Source organism: Daphnia carinata, chromosome 10 (assembly GCF_022539665.2).
Source record: "Daphnia carinata strain CSIRO-1 chromosome 10, CSIRO_AGI_Dcar_HiC_V3, whole genome shotgun sequence".
NCBI lineage: Eukaryota > Metazoa > Arthropoda > Branchiopoda > Diplostraca > Daphniidae > Daphnia > Daphnia carinata.
This window is the reverse complement of record NC_081340.1, coordinates 3871643-3892740: the sequence shown is the minus strand read 5'-3', so window position 1 is coordinate 3892740 and position 21098 is coordinate 3871643. Positions and strand designations below refer to the sequence as shown.

At 40.2% G+C, this 21098-nt stretch overlaps 5 protein-coding genes and 1 pseudogene across 5 annotated transcripts; 5 read left to right on the top strand and 1 right to left on the bottom strand.

The window, feature by feature from the left end:
* Window positions 1-338: 338 nt before the first annotated feature.
* On the top strand, window positions 339-2634 carry LOC130701712 (uncharacterized; annotated as a pseudogene).
* A 1272-nt stretch (window positions 2635-3906) lies between these two features.
* LOC130700113 (uncharacterized) lies at window positions 3907-5332 on the top strand. The gene is made up of 2 exons (XM_057522126.2): window positions 3907-4466; window positions 4538-5332. Exons 1-2 carry the CDS (start codon window positions 4173-4175, stop codon window positions 4985-4987), a joined length of 744 nt encoding a protein of 247 aa, XP_057378109.1. The 5' UTR covers window positions 3907-4172; the 3' UTR covers window positions 4988-5332.
* Window positions 5333-7793: 2461 nt separating this feature from the next.
* On the top strand, window positions 7794-10288 carry LOC130701722 (uncharacterized). Its single transcript, XM_057523649.2, has 9 exons — window positions 7794-8488; window positions 8561-8732; window positions 8805-9016; window positions 9116-9238; window positions 9310-9344; window positions 9419-9614; window positions 9681-9767; window positions 9847-10044; window positions 10129-10288. Exons 1-9 carry the CDS (start codon window positions 7966-7968, stop codon window positions 10233-10235), a joined length of 1653 nt encoding a protein of 550 aa, XP_057379632.1. The 5' UTR covers window positions 7794-7965; the 3' UTR covers window positions 10236-10288.
* Window positions 10289-13098: 2810 nt separating this feature from the next.
* On the top strand, window positions 13099-14541 carry LOC130699947 (uncharacterized). Its single transcript, XM_057522006.2, has 2 exons — window positions 13099-13870; window positions 13943-14541. The coding sequence occupies exons 1-2, from the start codon at window positions 13436-13438 to the stop codon at window positions 14522-14524; spliced, it is 1017 nt and encodes a 338-aa protein (XP_057377989.1). The 5' UTR covers window positions 13099-13435; the 3' UTR covers window positions 14525-14541.
* A 1749-nt stretch (window positions 14542-16290) lies between these two features.
* Window positions 16291-17164, top strand: LOC130701734 (ribulose-phosphate 3-epimerase-like). Its single transcript, XM_057523652.2, has one exon. It carries the CDS (start codon window positions 16360-16362, stop codon window positions 17053-17055), a length of 696 nt encoding a protein of 231 aa, XP_057379635.1. The 5' UTR covers window positions 16291-16359; the 3' UTR covers window positions 17056-17164.
* On the bottom strand, window positions 17030-18135 carry LOC130700178 (uncharacterized). Its single transcript, XM_057522196.2, has 3 exons — window positions 18032-18135; window positions 17573-17849; window positions 17030-17501 (listed from the first exon to the last, which is right to left on the bottom strand). The coding sequence occupies exons 1-3, from the start codon at window positions 18071-18073 to the stop codon at window positions 17284-17286; spliced, it is 537 nt and encodes a 178-aa protein (XP_057378179.1). The 5' UTR covers window positions 18074-18135; the 3' UTR covers window positions 17030-17283.
* Between the last annotated feature and the right edge of the window lie 2963 nt (window positions 18136-21098).

The window sequence follows — 21098 nt, the reverse complement described above, 5'->3', positions numbered from 1 at the left end:
TTAATAGCTATTGATTCGTAAAACTACAATACTATTAAATGCTTGGAGCCCACACGAGAACAGGTAACCACTTCTAATAATTCTCAAGCATTTTCATAACTATTTGTTTGTTTTCGCCGCATCAAGGCTGAATCGGAAGAATGTATCATACGTGATGCAAGTGTATACGCCAAGTTATCGAGCGGTGTAATTTAGTCAACAAGTCCGACGCGCATCACGTTATGTTGGTGTTACGTAGTCGATCTATTCTTCTTGGCACTGGCAACTCTTCGAGTGGATTCTCCTGCCAGTCGGTGACACCATGTGCTTTTAAACGGACGCATTGACAGTGTTGAGCCATGCCAACTGCTAGTGGTAAATCAACTTGTTCGGCAATAGTTTCACCTTTCTTTTCGTCCAATTCGAGGGGAGGTTCGAACACTCTCGTTCCCATCGAAAATTCTAAAGATGCTTGGATTGCTATCAAATCCATTGCTTGACCGTTTTCAAACTACGGTGAATCAAATCCCTTTGCAACACTGTGTCCCCCGTTCGCTACAAAAATCGGGTCAAAGAAAAGATAAACGTCTCTCTTCGTCTTCTTCACTTTGGAAGAGATTTGCTCGAACTACTACCGGCCATGGCTTTGCTAGGATGGTGGACACCGAAGAACACAAGTACATGAGAATATTCTGGGTGACGGTAATCGTTTTACTCTTGTCCGGCCTGCTGACTTCGATTGTAATCATAAGTTACGACGAGCTGGTCGTTCGCGAGATCCGTAGAGAGTTCATCGTTCAGAACAACAAAACTATGTTACTGCTGGACATTCACATTTGTGACACATCGCTCTTTAACCGTACGAAACTTGAAGGTAAGTTTTACGCGTGTTATTCTTTCGTTCTGGTAGTAAATGCATCTTTTTATTACATTCTAGAAATGGGTTTCAACAGCATGATGGCTTCGTATTTAACTTTGGCACTCTCGCATCTGCTAGCGTCGCGTGCCATTGCAGAGGACACGGAGAAGCGTAAACGTCTTGATATGGAATTCCGCCGCTTGATAGAAGGCAAAACGATTTCGGATGTTTTCGAACGGGCCACTCTACGGTACGTTTAAAAATAATTACAACATATTAAATTATAATACTTCTGTTCAACAGATGTGAAAACATCATATTGGGATGTACGCATGATCGTGTTCTCTATTCCGGCAAGAAATGTTGTTCCAAATTCTTTGGCAATCGTCGCTACGTCACTGATTTAGCCGCTCTATGCGTCTCGACTCATTTCCAGCCGGCTCTCGAAGAGATTTTCGATAGTCAAATCTATGGTTTCACCGCTTACCTGAAGACCAATATCGTTGATAGATTCGGTATCTAGCCATGGCATTCTTGAATACGTTATCTTTCAAAGACACAATTGATGAAGATCTTATTGTTCTAACAGAATTCGATTCAACTATGATCTCCAGCAATGTGGCATCAAGGCGTGGAATAATGTATTCTGTATCGGACTCCATCACAGCTGTTAATCCCACAATCTCTACAGCTGGACGCTACCTTAAGGTTAGATCAAATATAAGCTCGTGTCACCTGGTTAATTTAACGAACGGTTAATCATTCCACCTAGCCTGGAACGTGGACTGCTGTTTCGATATCGCTAACACGGGTAAGCTGTCCAGCCGGAATTAAAACATTCAGTTTCGATTCAACCATTGTCTTCGCCAGCGCAACTGTGTTTTTGCCGCGACGCGTTTAGCACTTGAAGCCAGACTCAATTGCTCTCGTTTCCGATTTTATAGAACGGGTTAAGTATTTAGCTCATTTTTTACGATAAATAACATTCAGGAAATAAAATCATTGTTGATACAGGCTCCTTGACTACGTGCTATCCGGATGTGATGATCGGTGTCCACTCGCCCGAGCTCGCTCACGAGATCAAGACGAGAATTCAAGGTATATTTCAACGATATTATTGGATACGCATTATTAACGAGCCTATTCTTTGAACAGATTGCCCCGAGGACTGTATTTCCGATAATTATCATGTCTCCTCGTCGTCAACGCAGTTGGATTTAGGCGATCATGATGATATGCATACGGACGAGAAGCACGACGACCGTGTCGTTCACTCAGCTATTCATTTCTATTACTCGTCGTTTAGTTTCATGATTATTAAAAATCACCCCGGAAGCCTTGTCAAATGGCTAAGTAAATTCTGATATCTTTTCCCGTTCTAATTCGTTAATCTGATGAAGACCGAATAATTTTACTTCTCTGCAGGTGATGTTGGAGGAAACATGAGCCTGTTCTTGGGGGCCAGCTTCGTAACGCTTTTGGAAATCGTAGTTTTATTTTTCCGCTGCAGCCAAAGATGTTTGAAACACAAGATATTCAAGAGGAACCTGCCATTTTTATCCGAGCAAAGCTGATAAGCATAGAAAAAAGAAAATCGAATATGCTTCGAAGAACACGTATACTGTCCGGGAAAGAACTGCGAACACAACATCATTGTGGAAGTTAAACATGAGTGCAGCGGTGCGTGGTAATATCTGTTTTTATAAAATTGTCTTCAAGTATTAAATGCCATTTGACTTGAAGGCTATTACTATGTTTATATAGAGTGCCCATCAATTTGTATCACTAGGCCAAATAGGCTAAAGATAGAAATTGATTAGGCTACATTAAAAGCAAAATAAATGATGGTATCATTGGGAAGTACAAGGCTGAAGTGAAAATAGAAAAAAATAACACTCGTTATTTATGGCTAACGAGACCAAAAGCTATTCGTATCGAATGAAAAAGACTGCGCAAAACACTTTGTGCAACCTTGGAACACCTTTTTAATTCCCTTTTTTCCACTTCAGTATGCGAATTGACTTATTTGGCTAAAAGCCACTCGACTTTTGAAACTCATTGAATGTTTACGCTCGCCCTTTCAACCAATGGCTCTTCAACACGAAACGGGATAGTGACGTGGCTTATGATGTCTCTTTCCATTTCGTGCGTAAAAGATCGGTCTAACTTAAGGCTGTACAGTCGGCTGCACAATTTTAGGAGAGAAAAAGAATGTCCTTGGTGGTGCAATTGCCTTTAATTTACTGAACGCTATAGCCCGGAGACAACAAACGCCCTTCAATAACCCGAGGTGTTGGCAACTAGAAAATTTCCGGCATTTGTTTCTTGGAAATTTCAGGAGGGTTTGGGTACGGTATACAAGTTTTTGCACCCAGCCTTCCCCATCGTCGTCGTTTCTTACTTTTTCTCTATGGACTAGACGACCTTTTTAGCACAAACTTTGTCAGTTCCAAATTGTTCAATGAACGATTCACACAAGGCGAGTGAATTGGTCCAACATTTTACGGTGAATCAATAACTTTGCATCGGTTTTTAGCGACATCGTTATGGGGAAAGCAGCACGTTTATTGACTTCGCAGTAATAAGGTGATGTTACGAGCTAATCATCAAAAGTGACATGTTTTTAATGACTGAAATCGCACCGTCACGAACGATGAATGTGAATTTTCTGGGAAAGAAAAAGAAAACGAAAGATCAAAAGTGAAGGTTTTCTTAAGGCAAAGCGTGCCGATCTATTACGTGCGAGGAAAAATAGACAGAAGGAGTCGTTGATGTGCAAACAGGCGTGAAATGGATACCGGATTGAAAAGCCGTCGTTAGCAGGCGTCAGATGTTTCACGAATCCCGTAACACGGCGGATGCCTTCTTCTGTATTTGGTAATGTAAAAAAAATTTTCCTAGAAATTAATCGATATTTAGTTTAAGTTAGATTACCAATCTTACATTGATGAAACGATTTTGGAAACGACAATGAGAGTTTAGAAATAGTTTAAAATCTCTTCCGGTACATCCACCGACACTTCGTTAGGCAAAATTTTTTTTTTTTTTTAATGCTTACGTGCCTCGATGATTAAGGATTGAGCAAGGCCCTGCAGGATCTTTACTGTAAATGTTATCTTCTCGAAGTTCAGCAGTGATTCCTTTATCGATTTGTTTTCGCCGGACGATGAAAGGAACAACGTGATAGGCTAGCTGGATAAGTTGCGCCGGCGCTGATATTCTCACCAACAGCTGCTGGAATGTGGCCGTGAAAAACACCAGCCTCCGACGATGACGTTGTTCCCTCAACGATAGCAGCCATGTTGAACATCTCATTGTAGTTTGAGCGTTCAAGATGAACTGTCTTGTAGAAACGAAGAGCCAATCACGCACGATAGAGACAACACGCGGTCATCTTGGAAGTCCCAAAAACGTCAGCATAGCTGTTACGCAACATCATCGAACCCAGAATTCAAATGGAGGCACGAAACAAGCAAGTGCTAGCAGCCGGAACGAATCTTCCCGCGGGACGAAGACAGTCGTGAATTTGGAATCAGCGGAAATGTCTCCGTTGAAGAACTATTTGAATACCTTGTACAGCATTGATGATAGCGATGCCAGCGCTAAACTTGTGCGCGTTATTGAACCTGTAAGTCGAAATTTTTCGTGATACTTGTTTCAATCAATCGTTACGTTTGATTCTATATTTGTAAAATGGAGAAAGAAGAAGACTATTTTGAGAGCCTGGCAAAAGGAGCCTCGCAGAGGAAGAGCGAAATCGAATGCTGGCATATTCACCGTCAGTGCTTTGCCTGGTCTTTCGGAATCGGATCGCTGATTGTTTTACTTGGCGTGACATGTCTCGCATTGGGTTTTCTACTTCCACGACATTCAGCGCTTGTTAATCACGCGGAACACGATCTTAAAAAGGAGACCTTGCCTCATTTAAACGAAGGCGAAGAGAAGATCCTCGACCGCAAGGCTGTCGAGCACAACAACGTGCTGGACACGATGAAAGTAAGTGGCGGGATGGCCGTTTGTTTTGGTTCCTTGTTGCTCCTGATGGCTTTTATTTTACCTCCTGGAAATCATCCGTTGAAATGGATCGACGAGGAGGATCAGCCGAATATCCATCAGCTCAACGAGGCCCTCAGAAATTGTGGATTCTAATTGTTGTCTTCTAACCCTATCCATTTCTATATTTTGGATGTTTCTAGTCAACATTTTTTGTACTCTTTCTTGTACCTGACGTCGGCGACAAGTTAACGTCTCGAGAAAACTTATCGAGAAACATGGTAGGCCGCTGAAATAGAGTTTCGTACTTCTTTTTCCTCTCCCTGCTTCTGCTGTCTGGCATCAGAAGCAGCAGTCTTATTGTATTTATATTTGTGGGCTTCAAGTTTAAAAATCCTGTCCTACATTACACTCCAGAATTTTAAATAGACATTTTTGTATTGTCAAACTCGTACCCGAAACGAATAATGATTACATGTTACATTTATTCTTACTGTGTAATATAGCCTACACGTTATTTGTAGCTTGTTTCAATCGATTCTTTTGTCAATGAACGAGACACCTAAAATTGTGCGGAATCTGTCCACCGGAACTATAATGACATTATTCATAGCATTGGACATGATTGTAATGCCATTACATCAACCGTGACCGCTACTGGACCCGCTTTTGACTTTGCCGTTGGCAACAGTGATTTTTCGTTCAGCGCAGCTTATTAAGAATATTTTACGTGTCACTGCATCTCATGGGAAAAATATCTCTGTACAGAGTTACCTACCAATCTTATCGCACTGACAGGCAGTTCCAGTAGAAAGGGTGCATATGACAGAAGTTGACTGATTGCAATCTCCTTGGCGATGAAGTTCCAAGCGGCATAAAACCTAAACTTTTTTTCTATTTCTTCCGGCCATTCCATTCAATTTCTCCTAGGGACAAAAGAATAGTTTTCTGTCGTTTCATTTTCTCAGATAGGACCACAGTTATTTGCATTTTTTGTTTCATTCCGTTTCCCTACATTTAGAATTTGGTGCAAAGAGGGTATTTAAGTTATTTATTCTAACATTCGTACGTGATGCGTTTGATGCGTTAACCTAGTCATTGATTTTCAAATATTCACGAAGTCACGAGAAAGTGTCATAGAGAAAACAATACATTTGAGATAGTAACCATCCGTTTTCGTAAAAAAACAAAAAGGCATTATTGCTCAATTTACAAAACAAGCATATATTCTGAATCAGCAGAAAAGATAAAATAAAGTTCATTAGATAATTTCTTGTGAAATACATTTTTTGAAAGAAAAAACGCGTAATGCTCCGGGACTCCCGCAGTTTCTTACCAACGCAGTTTTCGTGCAAAAAATCAAGTATAAAGCACTTGCATGTGCCTCCCTCTGTTGGAGCCGTGGTGATCATCTCGTGATTCAGGTGTGGGTCCGCCGTTCACATCTCACGAGACCATCACGGTTCCCATGAGTAGAGTTTCCCTCTGGCGCGTCCTATGCTACGCTTTAGTGACGTTCCACTACCTCTGACTACGCTATTACGGAACCCTGCAACCGGCATTCGGCCTGTCGTAATGGCTAGCACTCACGTAGTGGGACATTGCACGTCACATGCATATCGGAAATACAAACTCATGAAGAGTTGGGTTAGCGAAAACTAACCTAACTTTTTCGTTTTTATTTTAAGATAGGACAAAGGAAAACCCATTTTTGAAATTCGAAGTTCCATTTCACAATAAAGGAATATACGTTGAAGATAAAAATTTAGAGTTCTATCAAACAAAATTACTAATCGTCCTTTTATGACACAGGTTTGTCTGGGAGGGGCTAGTATTCGATAATCAATGGCTACGTTTACGCATCACACGCATCACGAAGGAATTTTGAAATGGATAACTTAAATACCCTCTTGCGTCAAATTCTAAATGCAGTGGAACGGAATGAAAAAAAAAATGCAAATAACCCTGTTCCTGTCTGAGAAAATGAAACGACAGACAACTATTATTTTGCCCCCAGGAAAAAAAAAGAAAAAAACGGCCGTGGTTTTCGAATTTTCTGTACCATTACCCTAAACTTCATTAAACACAAGTAAGCGTGGAGGATGGGCGATCATTTAGGAAGGGTAGTGCGTAGGAAGTCCCATTCAACTACAGGATAGCAACAGTGAAATACCGTAAACTAGTCAGCTTTAATAGCCTGTTTCATCAGAGAGTTCTTATTATTGTGCAATATTACTTAAAAGGATCATTCCGCATTCATCGTCTTATTGTCAGCAGACTTTACAGTGTAGTGCAGGTTCTAAATCACGTAAGTTATAGACGACAATTCAATCCAATCTTTCGCATTTAATTTTACTAATGTCAGTAATATCTGTATTTACACTTGATGATAATTTTGGAGAATTTGTGTACAGTACGCCATAGTTTCTAATATTCTCCATCTTTTGTTGGGTGTTCGCAAACAAGACTCAGAATGTTCCTGCACGGGCTGTATCACAACACTTCCACGATCGATTTGAGTCGGGGTACGTGACCCCAATATAACGCTTACGTCAGCACGAATTGGAAAACAAAGACGGGACGAGCGGGCAGCACGGTTTCCGGAATAGGTATCGTAAGTATAAAAACTTATAAGCTTTTAAAATGGCATCTTCGGAACAGCTTGTACTTTCGACAAAAGCCGAAGAAAACACTAATAAATCATACACTTAGTACGACGTCCTGGCCGTTGGGTGTTACATAAAAACAACACCATTTTATGGTTTTATCGCTAGCAGTCAACTTAGATGAAAAAAGCCGCGTGACAAAACGACATCGTAGTATGTTCCTTTAAAGAAATGAACGCTGTAGCCTCTGATAAATAATTCTAGAATTTTTCTTATTTCGCTAAAAGCTTTTTAACTTGTTTGAACGATAGTTTTGTTACCCTAACGATAAATTTCCAAGTTTCGCACAGTCGCCAAACACGAAATAGGTTAACATGGATGATCCTCTTTTCTGGGACGTTTCCTGCCCGGTGCGAGTTCATGTTTTAGTCGTTTCCGAGTTAGCCTTCCATTTGCCTCTCAGCTAATTCGTCTCCGCTACTGCACTAACGAATCTTATCTTTGAATCACGAAACGTACAAGTATTTCATGTGTCCCGATTGCTCGGATGAAATAGATTCAATGGGCGTTGGCAAAAATCTCCAAGGTTTCAGCAATCGGCTGGGTTGTAAAGCAGAAGAAGCTTCTCTTAGCGATAGCGGTGAGTTGACGGACCTGGTTAAGATTACTAACATGCCAAAGCTCGTGTTGAATTCTGGCAAGAATTCCAAGAAAGGTTGGTCTTGGTATAGAACTCCATCAGTGGAGAAAGTTGAAGAAGGCAAAGATCCATCACCGTTTGAAATCTGGAGGAAGTTTGTACGCACAACAACCGGACACGGTTTCGCACGGATGGTCGATACGAACGAACACTGGCAGCTGAGAGTATTTTGGGCCATCGTTGTCCTTTTATTAGTCGCTGGATTGTTAATCTCCGTTTTTATCATCAGCTACGAATCACTGGTAGTCCGAGGATTGCAAAGAGAGTTCATCGTGCAGTACAACAACACGATGTACCTGCCAGATATTCACATCTGCGACACGTCACTCTTCAGCCGTTCTGCACTCGAATGTAAGTTCAATCATTTCTTAAAGCCTTTAATTTCTTGCAAGTTTTTTAAAGCGATTTTTTAATGTTTGACAGCAATGGGCTTCAATAAAACCATGGGCAGCTATCTGGCGTTAACACTTTCACCGATGTTGGCATCGCGTTCGCTGCGGAAAGACATGAAAAGACGTCAGGAATTAGAAAAATTTTACAACGTACTGATGGAGAACAGAACTATCCACGACGTTTACGAAAGAGCAACCCTTAAGTACAATTTTTGTTTTTATTTAACTTGTTGTTGACGGTGTGTTCAGACGAAGACAATTATTTGAAATGTTAGATGCGAAAATATCATCGTTGGCTGTACCCACGATGTCACTTCTTACAACAGCATTCAGTGCTGTCAGAAAATATTCGGCAATCTAACCTACGTTACAGATTTGGCTACGATGTGCGTCTCCACGGCAAAACAGCAACCTCTCGAAGAGATATTTGCGTCGCAGATTTATGGCCTGACTGTTTACCTCAAGACAAATACTCACGATCGATTCGGTAAAGTTAACCTACGTCTTGAATGCCAGACGTGCTAGTATATCTCTATACACAATGTCGGGATAACTTTCATAACAATACCTATTTCTTTCGCGCCAGAGTTTGACTCGACCATTGTAACTAGCAATGTTGCATCACGACGTGGCTTGCTTTATGCCGTGTCTGATCCGATTACGGCCGTAAATCCCATCGTTTCAGCCGCTGGACATTACATGGCACCAGGTGTGTTCAATAACACGAACAATACTGACGTCATCGGATTCAAAAAAATGTTTTAAATCATTTTTTTGCAGGCAAATGGGCAGGTGTTTCCATCTCTTTCACAAGGGTATTATTACTTGCCGTTCCTACCAGAATCCTTACGATGTTTCATACTGCGCTTGCATTTTATTCCGAATTTAGACAGACAATTCGGAATTGCAGACGGGCATCTTATCACCATATTCTTGCGTGCCATCTGGAGCGACTAGTCACTCGCACTTAGTACCCAACTATGACGTTTACAGCGAACGAAATTGCATCTTCGCCTCTGCTCGAGTTGTGCTGGAAAGGAAATTTAACTGCACCATTTTCCGTTTTCGTAAAACTCATCAACACGGTAACTATGATAGGAGACACGCAAAGTTTATTGCCACCGACGTGACCTTACCAACTGATTTGCTAGTAAACGTTACTCCGTGCTGCGATCCTGATATTATGATAGGGGCCTATTCATTGAACCTTGCACAGAAAATCAAGAAACAGTCTGCCGGTAAGCTTTAGTTTTTTCGCAGAACTTTGTAACAGCTACAAATGCCAGTCATTATTTCTCATGTCCCTCTGCAATTCAGGTTGTCCAATAGATTGCATTGTCAATGATTACCACTTGTATTCAACCCCGTCGCAACTTTACTTGGGCGATCAAGATGAGTTTTTCGAAGGACAGAAACATGGTGATCATGTTGTTCACAGCGCCATCCATTTCTTCTATCCGTCTTTCAGCTACACTGTCATCAAGAATCATCCTCAGCGTCTTGTCAAGTGGTTGAGTATGTCTGTTTGTTGTGCATACAATTTGTTTTATTGCACTCTTCTAGTTTTCCTCATGTGTGCCTCTTTCTCTGTTGAACCAGGTGACGTAGGCAGCAACATGAGCCTCTATCTGGGAGCCAGTTTTGTTACCATTTTAGAATTCATCGTACTTATTTTGCGCTGCGCTCGGTTTGCGTTTCAGAATTAGAGCAAGCCCTCTTCCCGTATTCGTAGTCAAACATTTTTATAGCCATGTAACAATTCATCAAACCGTAGTCCTTTAAGTTAAAAGAGAATCTCTTTAACTTTTATTAAGCTAGTTGCCTTTAGTGTCCGAAGACGAGCGTGCGGAAAGACGTGTGTTCCCACCTGAGCTTGTTTAGCTTCGTTCATGCTTATCAATGGATGACTGTTTGATGTAATTAAATCTTTTTCAGGATTTCATTGGTCAGATATGAGAGAACATCAGGTGTTAAACTCGTGTTACACTAAATGTTCAAACTAAAGTCGCGAATTCATAATTTCGCAGGTTTTCTAGATAACGTGTTGTTGACATTTTTCTATTTCATGTTTTACCATTTAAAGGAAACATTTCATCGTCTACTACCATTAGCATTATTGTTTTTCTTCGATGTTTTTCTTCGATCTGTTCCCTAACTTAAACTGGGACAATCGATGTTATCTCGAGTACGCCCACTGGAGTCTGTTGATCACAGCACTCCATCTCTTTTAGCATACAGCACTTTGGGGCTAGAGATTTTTAAGCCGGCTGAGCTTTAGTATAAATCTAACCCACAATCGTGAAACAATGAGATAGACCTTTTACCAACAACACACATTTGCAGCAATTCACATACAAGATGGATTGGAGTGCATTTCGATCGATCAGTTGCACTTTAATAGCGCCCCAAGTTACGGACCTTGAAGGGTCTGCATTTTTCTTAAAAAAAAAACTCGAGAAAAAAAAAAAAAAATAGATTACTAAAAACGGGAGGATAAAGAACTATGAAATTTCTGGCATCATTTCTCGTTTTGATTTATTCTTTTACGTATTAGCTACAGTGATTTCAGTTTTCAATAAAAATTTTCTTGTTTCTTCTCGTATGTCTTTATTGATCAAATCAGTTGCGAAAGCTCTTGTCAATAAATTACAAATTCATATGGCAACCAGCTGGCGGAAGATTGGTAGTGTCGCACACATTCTTTTCTCTTACTAAAACATACATGGGTAAAAGTTCCGTGACGTAAATCGCTTGTGCGCATTCTTTTGTTTTCGCAAGCATCTGACACTTTCCTACACTATACGGAATACCTTTCAGGTGCAGTGTCAACTGTAATAGCTTACAGCTGTGTGTGTGTGTGCGTCTGCGTCTGTCAGACTTAATTTTCCTGTGCAAGTATTGCGAGTTTGTGTCGATTATTCTTCATCTGGTTGTAACGTAAGTGTAATATAACAACCTCAAGGTTAATGGACTTTAAAATGGTGAAACTTGTAGTGAAAAGTTATAGCTGTTCTATGATTGCATTTCAGGTCGATTTTCATTTCACATTTGTTAGTGAATGTCCTTGATCTGACTTTGAAATTGCAAGTTAATCAGTATGAGCACAGTCGTTCGTATGTTCGAGTGCTATTATGTAGAAGAAAACAGTATACAAGTGCCTGTTCTGATGGCGAAAAAGGAAGACTTCTCAACAGCTTCAGGCAGGAGATACTGAAAGGTAACTAGCTCAGTTTTTCATTTGTTTTTCTTACATCATATATCATATATGATAGTCATGTAAATGATAGAGTGCTACTAGTGTGGATTTCTATGTTAAACTCTTCACCTCCAAAAACTTTTATAATTAACGCATTAGTAGTGAACGCCCACTAAAACTTATTGATTAAGCGTCGAACATTATTGGGTATCTTGGGAATTCTTCTTAATTGGAATGGTAAGCTTCTGTAAAGAAGAGTCTAAAGGTTATCAGTCATGCAACGTTATGAAGCAATGGACTACGACTGACTGCTTGACTACGATAACACACAATATCGATAGCTTCACTGAATACATGGCGAATTTGTATTATTATTGACTTCCTTAAAGTTTAGTATAGGGCTTGATTGGGTTCAATTTCAGATCCACCCCACAGACATAGGCTTCTACACAAAGAATGCTCCAATATCAATACGTTAATCATGATTCCCATTTCTTCTTTTTATATCAAATGCATAACAATGTTATTACCAAATAAGCATTTTCAATTATAATAACCTGCAGCATCATTCTTTTTTTTTGTCCATTAGGAATGAAGGCCGGGAAAATGTCTAGTACAGTATAGGCATGCCAATAACCTCGTAAGCCATATAAAACGCATTCGCGTGATTACTGATAGGAATGTGGCCTTCGTGACGTTCATTGTGGGTTTTAGATCCAATCAACTGCTTCCCGTAATATTCGCTTAACCGTTTTTTTTATATAACGTACATGGCATAACAAAACTTTGGAATTCTTTTATCGAAGACTACGCAGGCGGATTCGTAAAGCAGGGAACAAAGGGGGAAAGAATTTGAGTTGGATGCAGTTAAGGCCTTCCATGACAGTATATTAACTATGATTCACTTTAAGTTTTCGACTGATTCTATAATTTTATCTCATTCTGTCGTATCTATAAAGTCAGTATTAGTAAATAGACAGAAGTGATTGCCGCGGAATCAGAGGGACGCCTCCGTCCTCTTGTGCAATGTAAATCAGTATTTGTTTCCAGCATCTGTCTAATGAAAATGTTCGGCTTATATGACCTTATTTAAAGTTTACCCATCTCTTGTATGCAATCTCGATGACCGATTCTCATTTACTCTGCGCATTAAGCTCAGAATTTCAAGCAATTTTGATCTTTTGTGAAGGACTGAAATTTTGTTCTGTTCCTATTCACATTCTCGAGCTCATTTGATTAATATTCTCATAGCTTAGACTCTATTGCTTTTTTCTTAATTTCTTCTTTGAGCGCCTGCGTCATTTGATCCAACGCTTTTTTCCATTTTGCTGCGAACACATAAATAGTCCACGGTCCTGCCTTGGTTCGCATACTCTTCGTTTCCAAGCCGTGTCCTCCTATAAGCTGTAAATGTTGTTTTACATACAAATGCAAGTGTGACGATCCGGAGAACGGTCCGCACCGTGTTCGTAGAAACGGCACTTTATCCTCTCTTGCCAAGAAATTAAAAACTTTGTCTAAATCCCACAAGATAGTACCCAAACTTGTGTAGGATCTAGTTAAACCTAAGTGCGACGCAGTACAGGTGGAAGAGCGGACAGAAAGGCTCAATCCATACGGGGAAAAAAAAGAAAACCTTCCAGTAAAGGGTGATGTGTGCCACCTACGTGCATTTGCCGGGATAGCTTGCGCCGGCGCCAACCAGCAGCAATGACGTCGTCTATCTCTATAAGCGAACATCAGCCTCCGACGGTTTCACTGTTTCTTCAGCAACAGCAAACTCGACGCCATATTGAACGTCCCATTCGAGTTTGGCCGTTCGCGATGGAGTGTCTGGCGGAAACCGAGGCTGAGACTGATACAGCGGAAACAACGGAAGAGCAGCCCGGAAATTCAGAAAACGTAACCGCAGCCGCCGCTACGTCTCGGCAACCAGTAGCAAACGTCAAAAAAGACTGTTACATAAAACAAGCGAGTACAAAGGGTGGCCAGAGTACCAAGCAGTCACTGGACGGAACGAAGAAAATTTTGGAGGCGGAAGCCGTGGGATGTGCTCCATTCTTCGGTGTGAAACACTACCTGAACAACTTCTACGGCATCACAGATGGCGATACTGACGCCAAAATTGTGCGCATAATCGAACCGGTAAGGTAGCAATTTGCCTACCATTTATTTCGGATTTCTTTCATTAATGTTATTTTTCTGTTTTTCCTGAAGGAGGATGAAGACGACTACTTTGCAATCCTGTCTGCAGGGGCCGGGAATAGTAAAAGTGAAGTTGAATGTTGGCACGTTCACCGCCGCTGCTTTGCGTGGTCATTCAGCGTTGGATCGTTGATTGTTCTGCTTGGTGTGACATGTCTCTTGCTGGGTTTCCTTCTTCCTCGTCACTCAGCCCTCGTTAGTCAAATGGAAGACAATGATGTGAAGATGTGGATGTCAGCCCATTCGAGCAATAGCGAACCGTCTATTTCATCCTTTAACATCCTCGACCGCCAGGCTATGGAGCACAACAACGTGCTGGATACACTAAAAATGGGCGGAGGGATAGCTACATGCTTCGGATGCTTTTTGCTCCTCCTGACTCTCATCTTCCCACCGGGCAGCCACCCATCAAAATGGGCAGACGAAGGAGAGACGTCACAAATCACTCAGATCAATCAAGCTCTTAAGAATTGTTTACTTTCAGTTCATTCCAAGAATCATCCGACTTTCTTCTATTCGGGTTTGGTCGCCTCGACCACCAATGAAAAAATACCCGTTTTTCAGCAGCTTCAATCCGTTCAACCCAAAGACTAAGTATGTTATATTATTTTTTCTAAATCAAGGTAACGGGTGAGCACCGTTATGGTAAAACGCACGTAACACTCTGCACAAGAAAACTTCTTCGATTTTCTTGTTATTGATCACCGTGTGTTCGTTTAGATATCATCGGGCTGTGTGAGAACGCATTTGAGTGCGTTTCATTTCTTAAACGGTTGTTGTCCTATGTTTTACACATATACAGTACATAAATATTATTTAAAGAAAATAATAGACAGTTATATATACCGTACACGTTTGGAACTTTTGACATAAGCATCAAGCATTGTCAGTAGATATCATTTTCAATACATATGCATAACTGGTGTGAAAGCCCAAGCGAAATGAAGAATTCAAAATGCCCACATTGTGTGCTATCGCTATGATAAGAAGTGATTGATCATACTCAGAAATATACCGGCCATAACAGAAACGCGTAAAGGAAGAATCCCAGCTTATGTTTTTATGCAACTTGATATGTTTTCTAACGCCTAGGCATCGCCTCCACGATATACTCACCAACTATTACGTATAGTGAGTAATTATTGAGTACGAAACACTAGCGAACACACCCGTTGTGTTTGCGATTGTCGAAAGGGCTACGAGATTGTGACGCATTTACACAAGAAGAAGCATTGACGTCATTGCTGGAAACCGGTCAATAAAGCTTGGCCAATTATAGACATAGATCGCGGTGAAAGTATTGTAGCATTGTATAAACCATACAGTAAGAAACGTGTAGAATGCAAGAAAAAAGCTTATGGCAATGACCTGAAACGAAAACGGAAGCTTGGTTGGTTTAACTGAAAGGTATCTAAAGCGAGCGAAAATGTACGTTCGCCACGGCAGTGCAGTAATAAGATACAAGGAGGAACACGGACATAACGCAGGGGCGTAGCAACAGAGGTAAAAAAGATCGATAGATTTGCGATAGCAAACATCGATTTTCTGTACCCGTTAACGAGAGCACGAGGAGAGCAGCTGTTCAAGACTGAATACGTCTAGAGAGGGCCTGTTCTTTAGAGACAGTAATTTAGAAACACTTGAACCTCCAAAGTTTCCCATCCAATATGTAGGTTGTCCAAAGATTCATCGCTGATGGTCTTACCTGAATGAAAATATTTGTTTCTTAGTGATCCTCAGGTTTCAGCATGGTATATGCAACAGATCCTTCTTGTGGTTGAATAATACAGATGATACGGCTATAAAGGAACAACGACAAAGCCATACGGTAGCAGGATATTCTGTATTCATTCCATGCAGAAGAAAAATAGACTCCGTGGCATTTAGTTGCAAGGTTAGGATTGCACATTTATGTATCATGACACGAGTGTTTCCACTTGGTTCCGTCTCTGTCGAAACGCAATAAATGATTGGTAAGTACGGGCTTTTCAGGATATTTGAATTGATTTGCAAGGCGAATTTAGAGGAAGAGGAATATTATTACTTTTGATTTGATACCCACGCAAATAAATAGAATAGAGTATAAGTATTATTCGTGTATCAAAGTAGCAGCTTAGGTGTAATTTTTTTATTTAAGAAAAGGAATCTGTGAATCATGACTATGGTTGAATAGTAGAGGAAAAGAAAAAGGCCAAGGATTCGAATTTCACAATTTAAACCACCAACTCCAATTGGTTCTTGATCTCTTTGTTAACAGATGGCCTTAGCGTTTGTTGTCAAGGTTACATAGTCGTCTGCGGATTGACATATATCGGTAAAAACCAAGTAGAGTAGACGGTAGACTTTAGACAAGTTAAACTAATCTGAACTTGAAACTCTCATTAGTGTTCGAGTCAGTAAAGAAGAAGGTGCAACAAATAACTGTCAACATGTCTGGACATTCGCATCCTTCTTGTAAGATTGGTCCTTCTATTTTGTGTGCCGATTTATCTTGCCTAGCCGACGAGTGTCGTAGAATGATGCAAAGTGGAGCAGATTACTTGCATTTAGACGTCATGGATGGTCATTTTGTTCCTAATCTTACTTTTGGACACCCAATTGTTAAATGTCTACGGCCGAAAATGCCCGACGTCTACTTTGACATGCACATGATGGTACAGAATCCCGAGAAATGGGTAGAAAGCATGGCAGATGCAGGAGCAAATCAGTACACATTCCATGCTGAAGCTTGTGAAGACATTCCCACTCTTTGTAGGAAAATTCAAGAATCTGGAATGAGAGTTGGTGTAGGCTTAAAGCCTGGAACACCTGTTGAAACCATTTTACCCTACTCAGATCTTTTTGACGTAGTTTTGATAATGACAGTTGAACCAGGATTTGGAGGTCAATCTTTCATGGAAGACATGATGAGTAAGGTCCAATATCTGAGGACAAATTTTCCATATCTAGACATTGAAGTTGATGGTGGAGTTGGACCTAGCACTATTGATGTCTGTGCTGAAGCTGGTGCAAATATGATTGTCTCGGGAACAGCAATTACTGGTGCATCTGATCCAAGTCAAGTCATTGCTCTTCTAAGAAACTCAGTTGAGAATGCAATTCAAAAATCCCAGCTTGAACGCTAAACATCTATTGATTATGTCAACTTAGGTGAATGGATCTTACAATATTACAACTTCTTTGTCATTTGGCTGTAAGTTATATTTGCACATCAAATACACTGTGTGAAATGTTTTGGGATGCTCTTATTCTAGATTTACTGTTGGTTGCCATTGTTTGCTATTCCTTGACATGGCAGATCAAATAGTAAATGTTTGGCTGAATCAGAGAGTTATCATTTATTTTCTAGCGAGTTATCCTAATGAAAATGCTTGTCCTTGAGCTGTGTTTCCAAATGGCGTGGCAACTGCCAGACCAACTCCCATACCAAAGCCGCCCAGAGGTGCTTGAGCGATGCCGATTCCAGTGGCTTGTCCTCCGCCGTTTCCTGCTGATCCAAAACCAATTGCCGAACCTCCTCCGTTTCCTGTGTTCGCGAATCCGAGAGCAGTCGCTGAACCACCTCCAATATCTACCCAGGTAAAACATTATGCACAGTTATATTTTTGTAGCAAATAATTTTCTAAAATTTGTTTTACTGACTTGGTCCAAAGAACTGGCCGCTTGGTTCGAAATTTCCGGCACTTGGCGAGAACAGACCACTGTTATGTAGGCCTCCTCCGGAGAAAGAGCTGAAAGGACCTACAAATGGACGATGTCCGGTGAAAGGACGTCTGTGGTTATAAGGCTGACGGTGGAAAAAATGTCTTCCTTCGATTTCGTCCTCCCCTGTGCTCTCAACCGATTCCGCCGGAAAGAACTGTGGTCTTGCAGAGACTGCTGTAATGGTAAAAGCTAAGAGCAAATATGCGACCATGAACTGTAATCAATGTTAAAACATCATCTAATTAGTATCCATTTTCTTTCCCTAATGAGTTTTCCAAGTAATCTAAAATAACAATATTATTTACTGGAGTGGTATAACCAACAAGCCACGAGAAAAAAGAAATTTAAATGGTTTTGAATGCGCACAGTGTATAGTAGACAAGTGCAGACTCTGACCTTTGCATTTGGATGAACGAGTAGCAGCACTTCTTGACCCATGTTGATAGCGTTAGCAACTGAATTCAGAAGACCACTCACCAGTTTTATACATACTTGTTCGTTTGCCTTCTCCTTAGAGAAGAGGTGCCGTCCAAGGACGTCAATGGTGAAAGTTCATTTCAGAGGGGACTCTGCCTGAACTCTACACGTTAGTCTGTGAGCTTTAACTGCTTGAAAACTTATCAGGTCATTTGGAAAAACCCGTGATGTCAAGGTGAACTGTTCCCTACACCGCTACTTTTCCCACAACCCATAAAGAAGACCACCAAACCGTCTTGAGACACACTGGAATGTTTTATTCTTTTTGCTTAATAATTTGTTTTTCAATACCTAGTTCTCAGTTTTCCTACTCGAAAAGGATAGATTTTTTATCTTATTCGAAATCTACATGTTTTTTGTTCTGGCCTAGCTCCGGTAAGTTGCCCTAAGCCCTATAGGCAGTGGCATTTTGGCAACGCAACAGGAATACCCATCCCTCTGACGTTGCCATAGCATTTGCTAAGACTATTGTCCGACATTTTGTCTGATCTTCTACTGCTTACGGTTGCCTGTTTGTAATACTTTGCACGTATTTCTTTCCACTAACGTTTTACTAGAAATCTGCTATTGTACATTTTCGCACTTTTACGTGCTCTCCGTTATTTTTTGGCAGAAGAAGTTTACTATTTCCACCAATACTTCAGTTTTCATTGGAACTACGAAAACGCAGTATTAAAATTCAATTTTTTCTTTAACATTTTAACCTATTCGGCCAACATACGATACCTTGTTTTTCAATTAAGCAAGTAAACCTCTTTGGCATAGTTTAAATCTTCCTTTTGCATATTTTGTTATGTTATGATACCATTAAGGCTAACATTTTCCTGCTAGAATTTTTAGTGACCCAGATTCTGTCCTCGGTGATTTTAGATGATATCCTGTATGTCACATTGATTAAAATTTGAAATCCTTTCAATAGGTTATTATATCTGTGATCATCAGCTGCGGAATTGAGAGCCCTAAGCAATTACAACAACAATACATATTGAAGTTGTTGCACAAAATTTGTACAGCTGACACTTCCCAAACACCTATCCAGTATGTAATGTGTGAGAGGTAAATGGTACACTTATGTCACATAAATATCAATCATCTGTCTTATTTAAACATTTATTTTTCTAGGGGGTGTGTGCAAAAAATATGCCAAATGTAGGCTGTGTGGACTGAATGAAAGCCAGACAGAATGTGTGGTGATTTTAAGGCAGTAACATCTGCCTTGCAACAAATTTACAAGACACATGCATCTGTTCTTCTCAGTGATGAAATCAAAAAATTGATTGGTAGCTGCATAACTTAAAAGGAATCAAAGATAAAGTATGTGCATAAGAACACATTGAGGAAGCAAATGGTATGGTAAAAAAGTGTAGCATGATAAGGATGTCGCATAGGAACTTTAGAAGTGTCAAGAAAGATAATGCCATCCTGAATGACTAATTCGTGGGCGATGAAAATACTGCACAGTTCAACAGCGGAATGGAGCAAATGACTTAATGTGTTTTGATCAACATACTAAATCCAGTCATTTCTTTCAAAGGATTCTTGGTGAGGTATTCAATTTCGCCTGATGATTCCAGGATTTAATCCAGCACAATCTGTCCAGGATTCAAGGGTGTTACCCGCGAGAATTATCTTCACATAATCATAAAGCTAAGTGCGATGAATACAAAATAGAAGAATTAATTTGCTAATCTATGGGGGTTTTTTTACTTCCTATAGTTATAAAAATAATAGATCTGAAAAGGTTTTTGCTTGGGACAAGAAACCGGACAAATGATAAAGCTTGGAAGCACGAAGTCGAATTTCCACACTTGGATCACATTCTTTGTAATACGGTATTGGTTATTTAAAAAATTTTAGTGCGTGTCTGGGCAAGAAATTGTATGCTTAACGATTTTTTTTCTATTCTTAAAATAGGTTAATATTTAAACTGGATCTGGAAAGGTTCTTGAATGAAGCGAGACACTAAATAAATTGTGATGATGGGATGGACAACATGGAATTTCTGTACTTTGTTCACGTTCTCCTACGGTATTTAATATTTAAAAAATTGAAGTGTATATCTGGGCTCCCTTCCTTTCCGTAGCCCCGTTTCCCCTTGACTCATAATAAGCCCGTAGGGGGTCATGCCCCTACTGTACGGTATATATAAAAATAACATATACCGAGGTTTGGAGGGCTCTGGCCGGAAAGGGGACGTGGGGGTCCGCGTAGTCCGATGATGTGTTCACGGAGGGCGACGTGGCTATCCGCAAATCCGAATTAAAGGTTAATCGCTCCAGTAAAAATGTTCCATATCTTCGGCTCTTCTTCCGGCTTCTCTTAGCCAATCACCGGGTAATCTCCCCGGTGGGTCAACAAGGCAGTGTCTCCCCCTGCCTGGGTTGACGGCAACTTTTGAAAGGGCTATTGTGCCTTTTTAAAGTTGCAAAAATAATTGTAATGTGCAGAGAATTGTCAATAAAATTTTTTTTTTTTAAATATTTTTTGCAAAATTTGTTTCATTCATTGTCTGTGTTCGCTGTGTTCACACATTACATTTTTCAACTTTTTTTTATTTACCTTGCTCAATACAATCTCACCTTTGATGGTGAGCATTGCTTCCATTGTTTATCTGTTAATTATACAGGTACGAACTAAATGCACAACAATCTCCATCTTTGAGATCCATATACAGTTTTTTAATACATAGTGCGGAATTCATACTTACCAGTTGAAGCTATTGATAGCTATTTATTAATTTCGTTTTATTAGACACTCTTGGGAATTGAACCTTTAACTTTCGGCGTAACACGCCGATGCTCTACCACTGAGCTACGGGTCATACATTAACAATTTTAGTTTTTTCTTGTCACTTATGGACAATCGATTTACACTTAATAAATAATTTTGTAGATTGTTTCGTGGCAAATTTCTAGCACTTTACGATAAACTGTAGTAAATGAACCTTTGGTGCAATAACATAAACTAGTGTATCACCGACTACTGA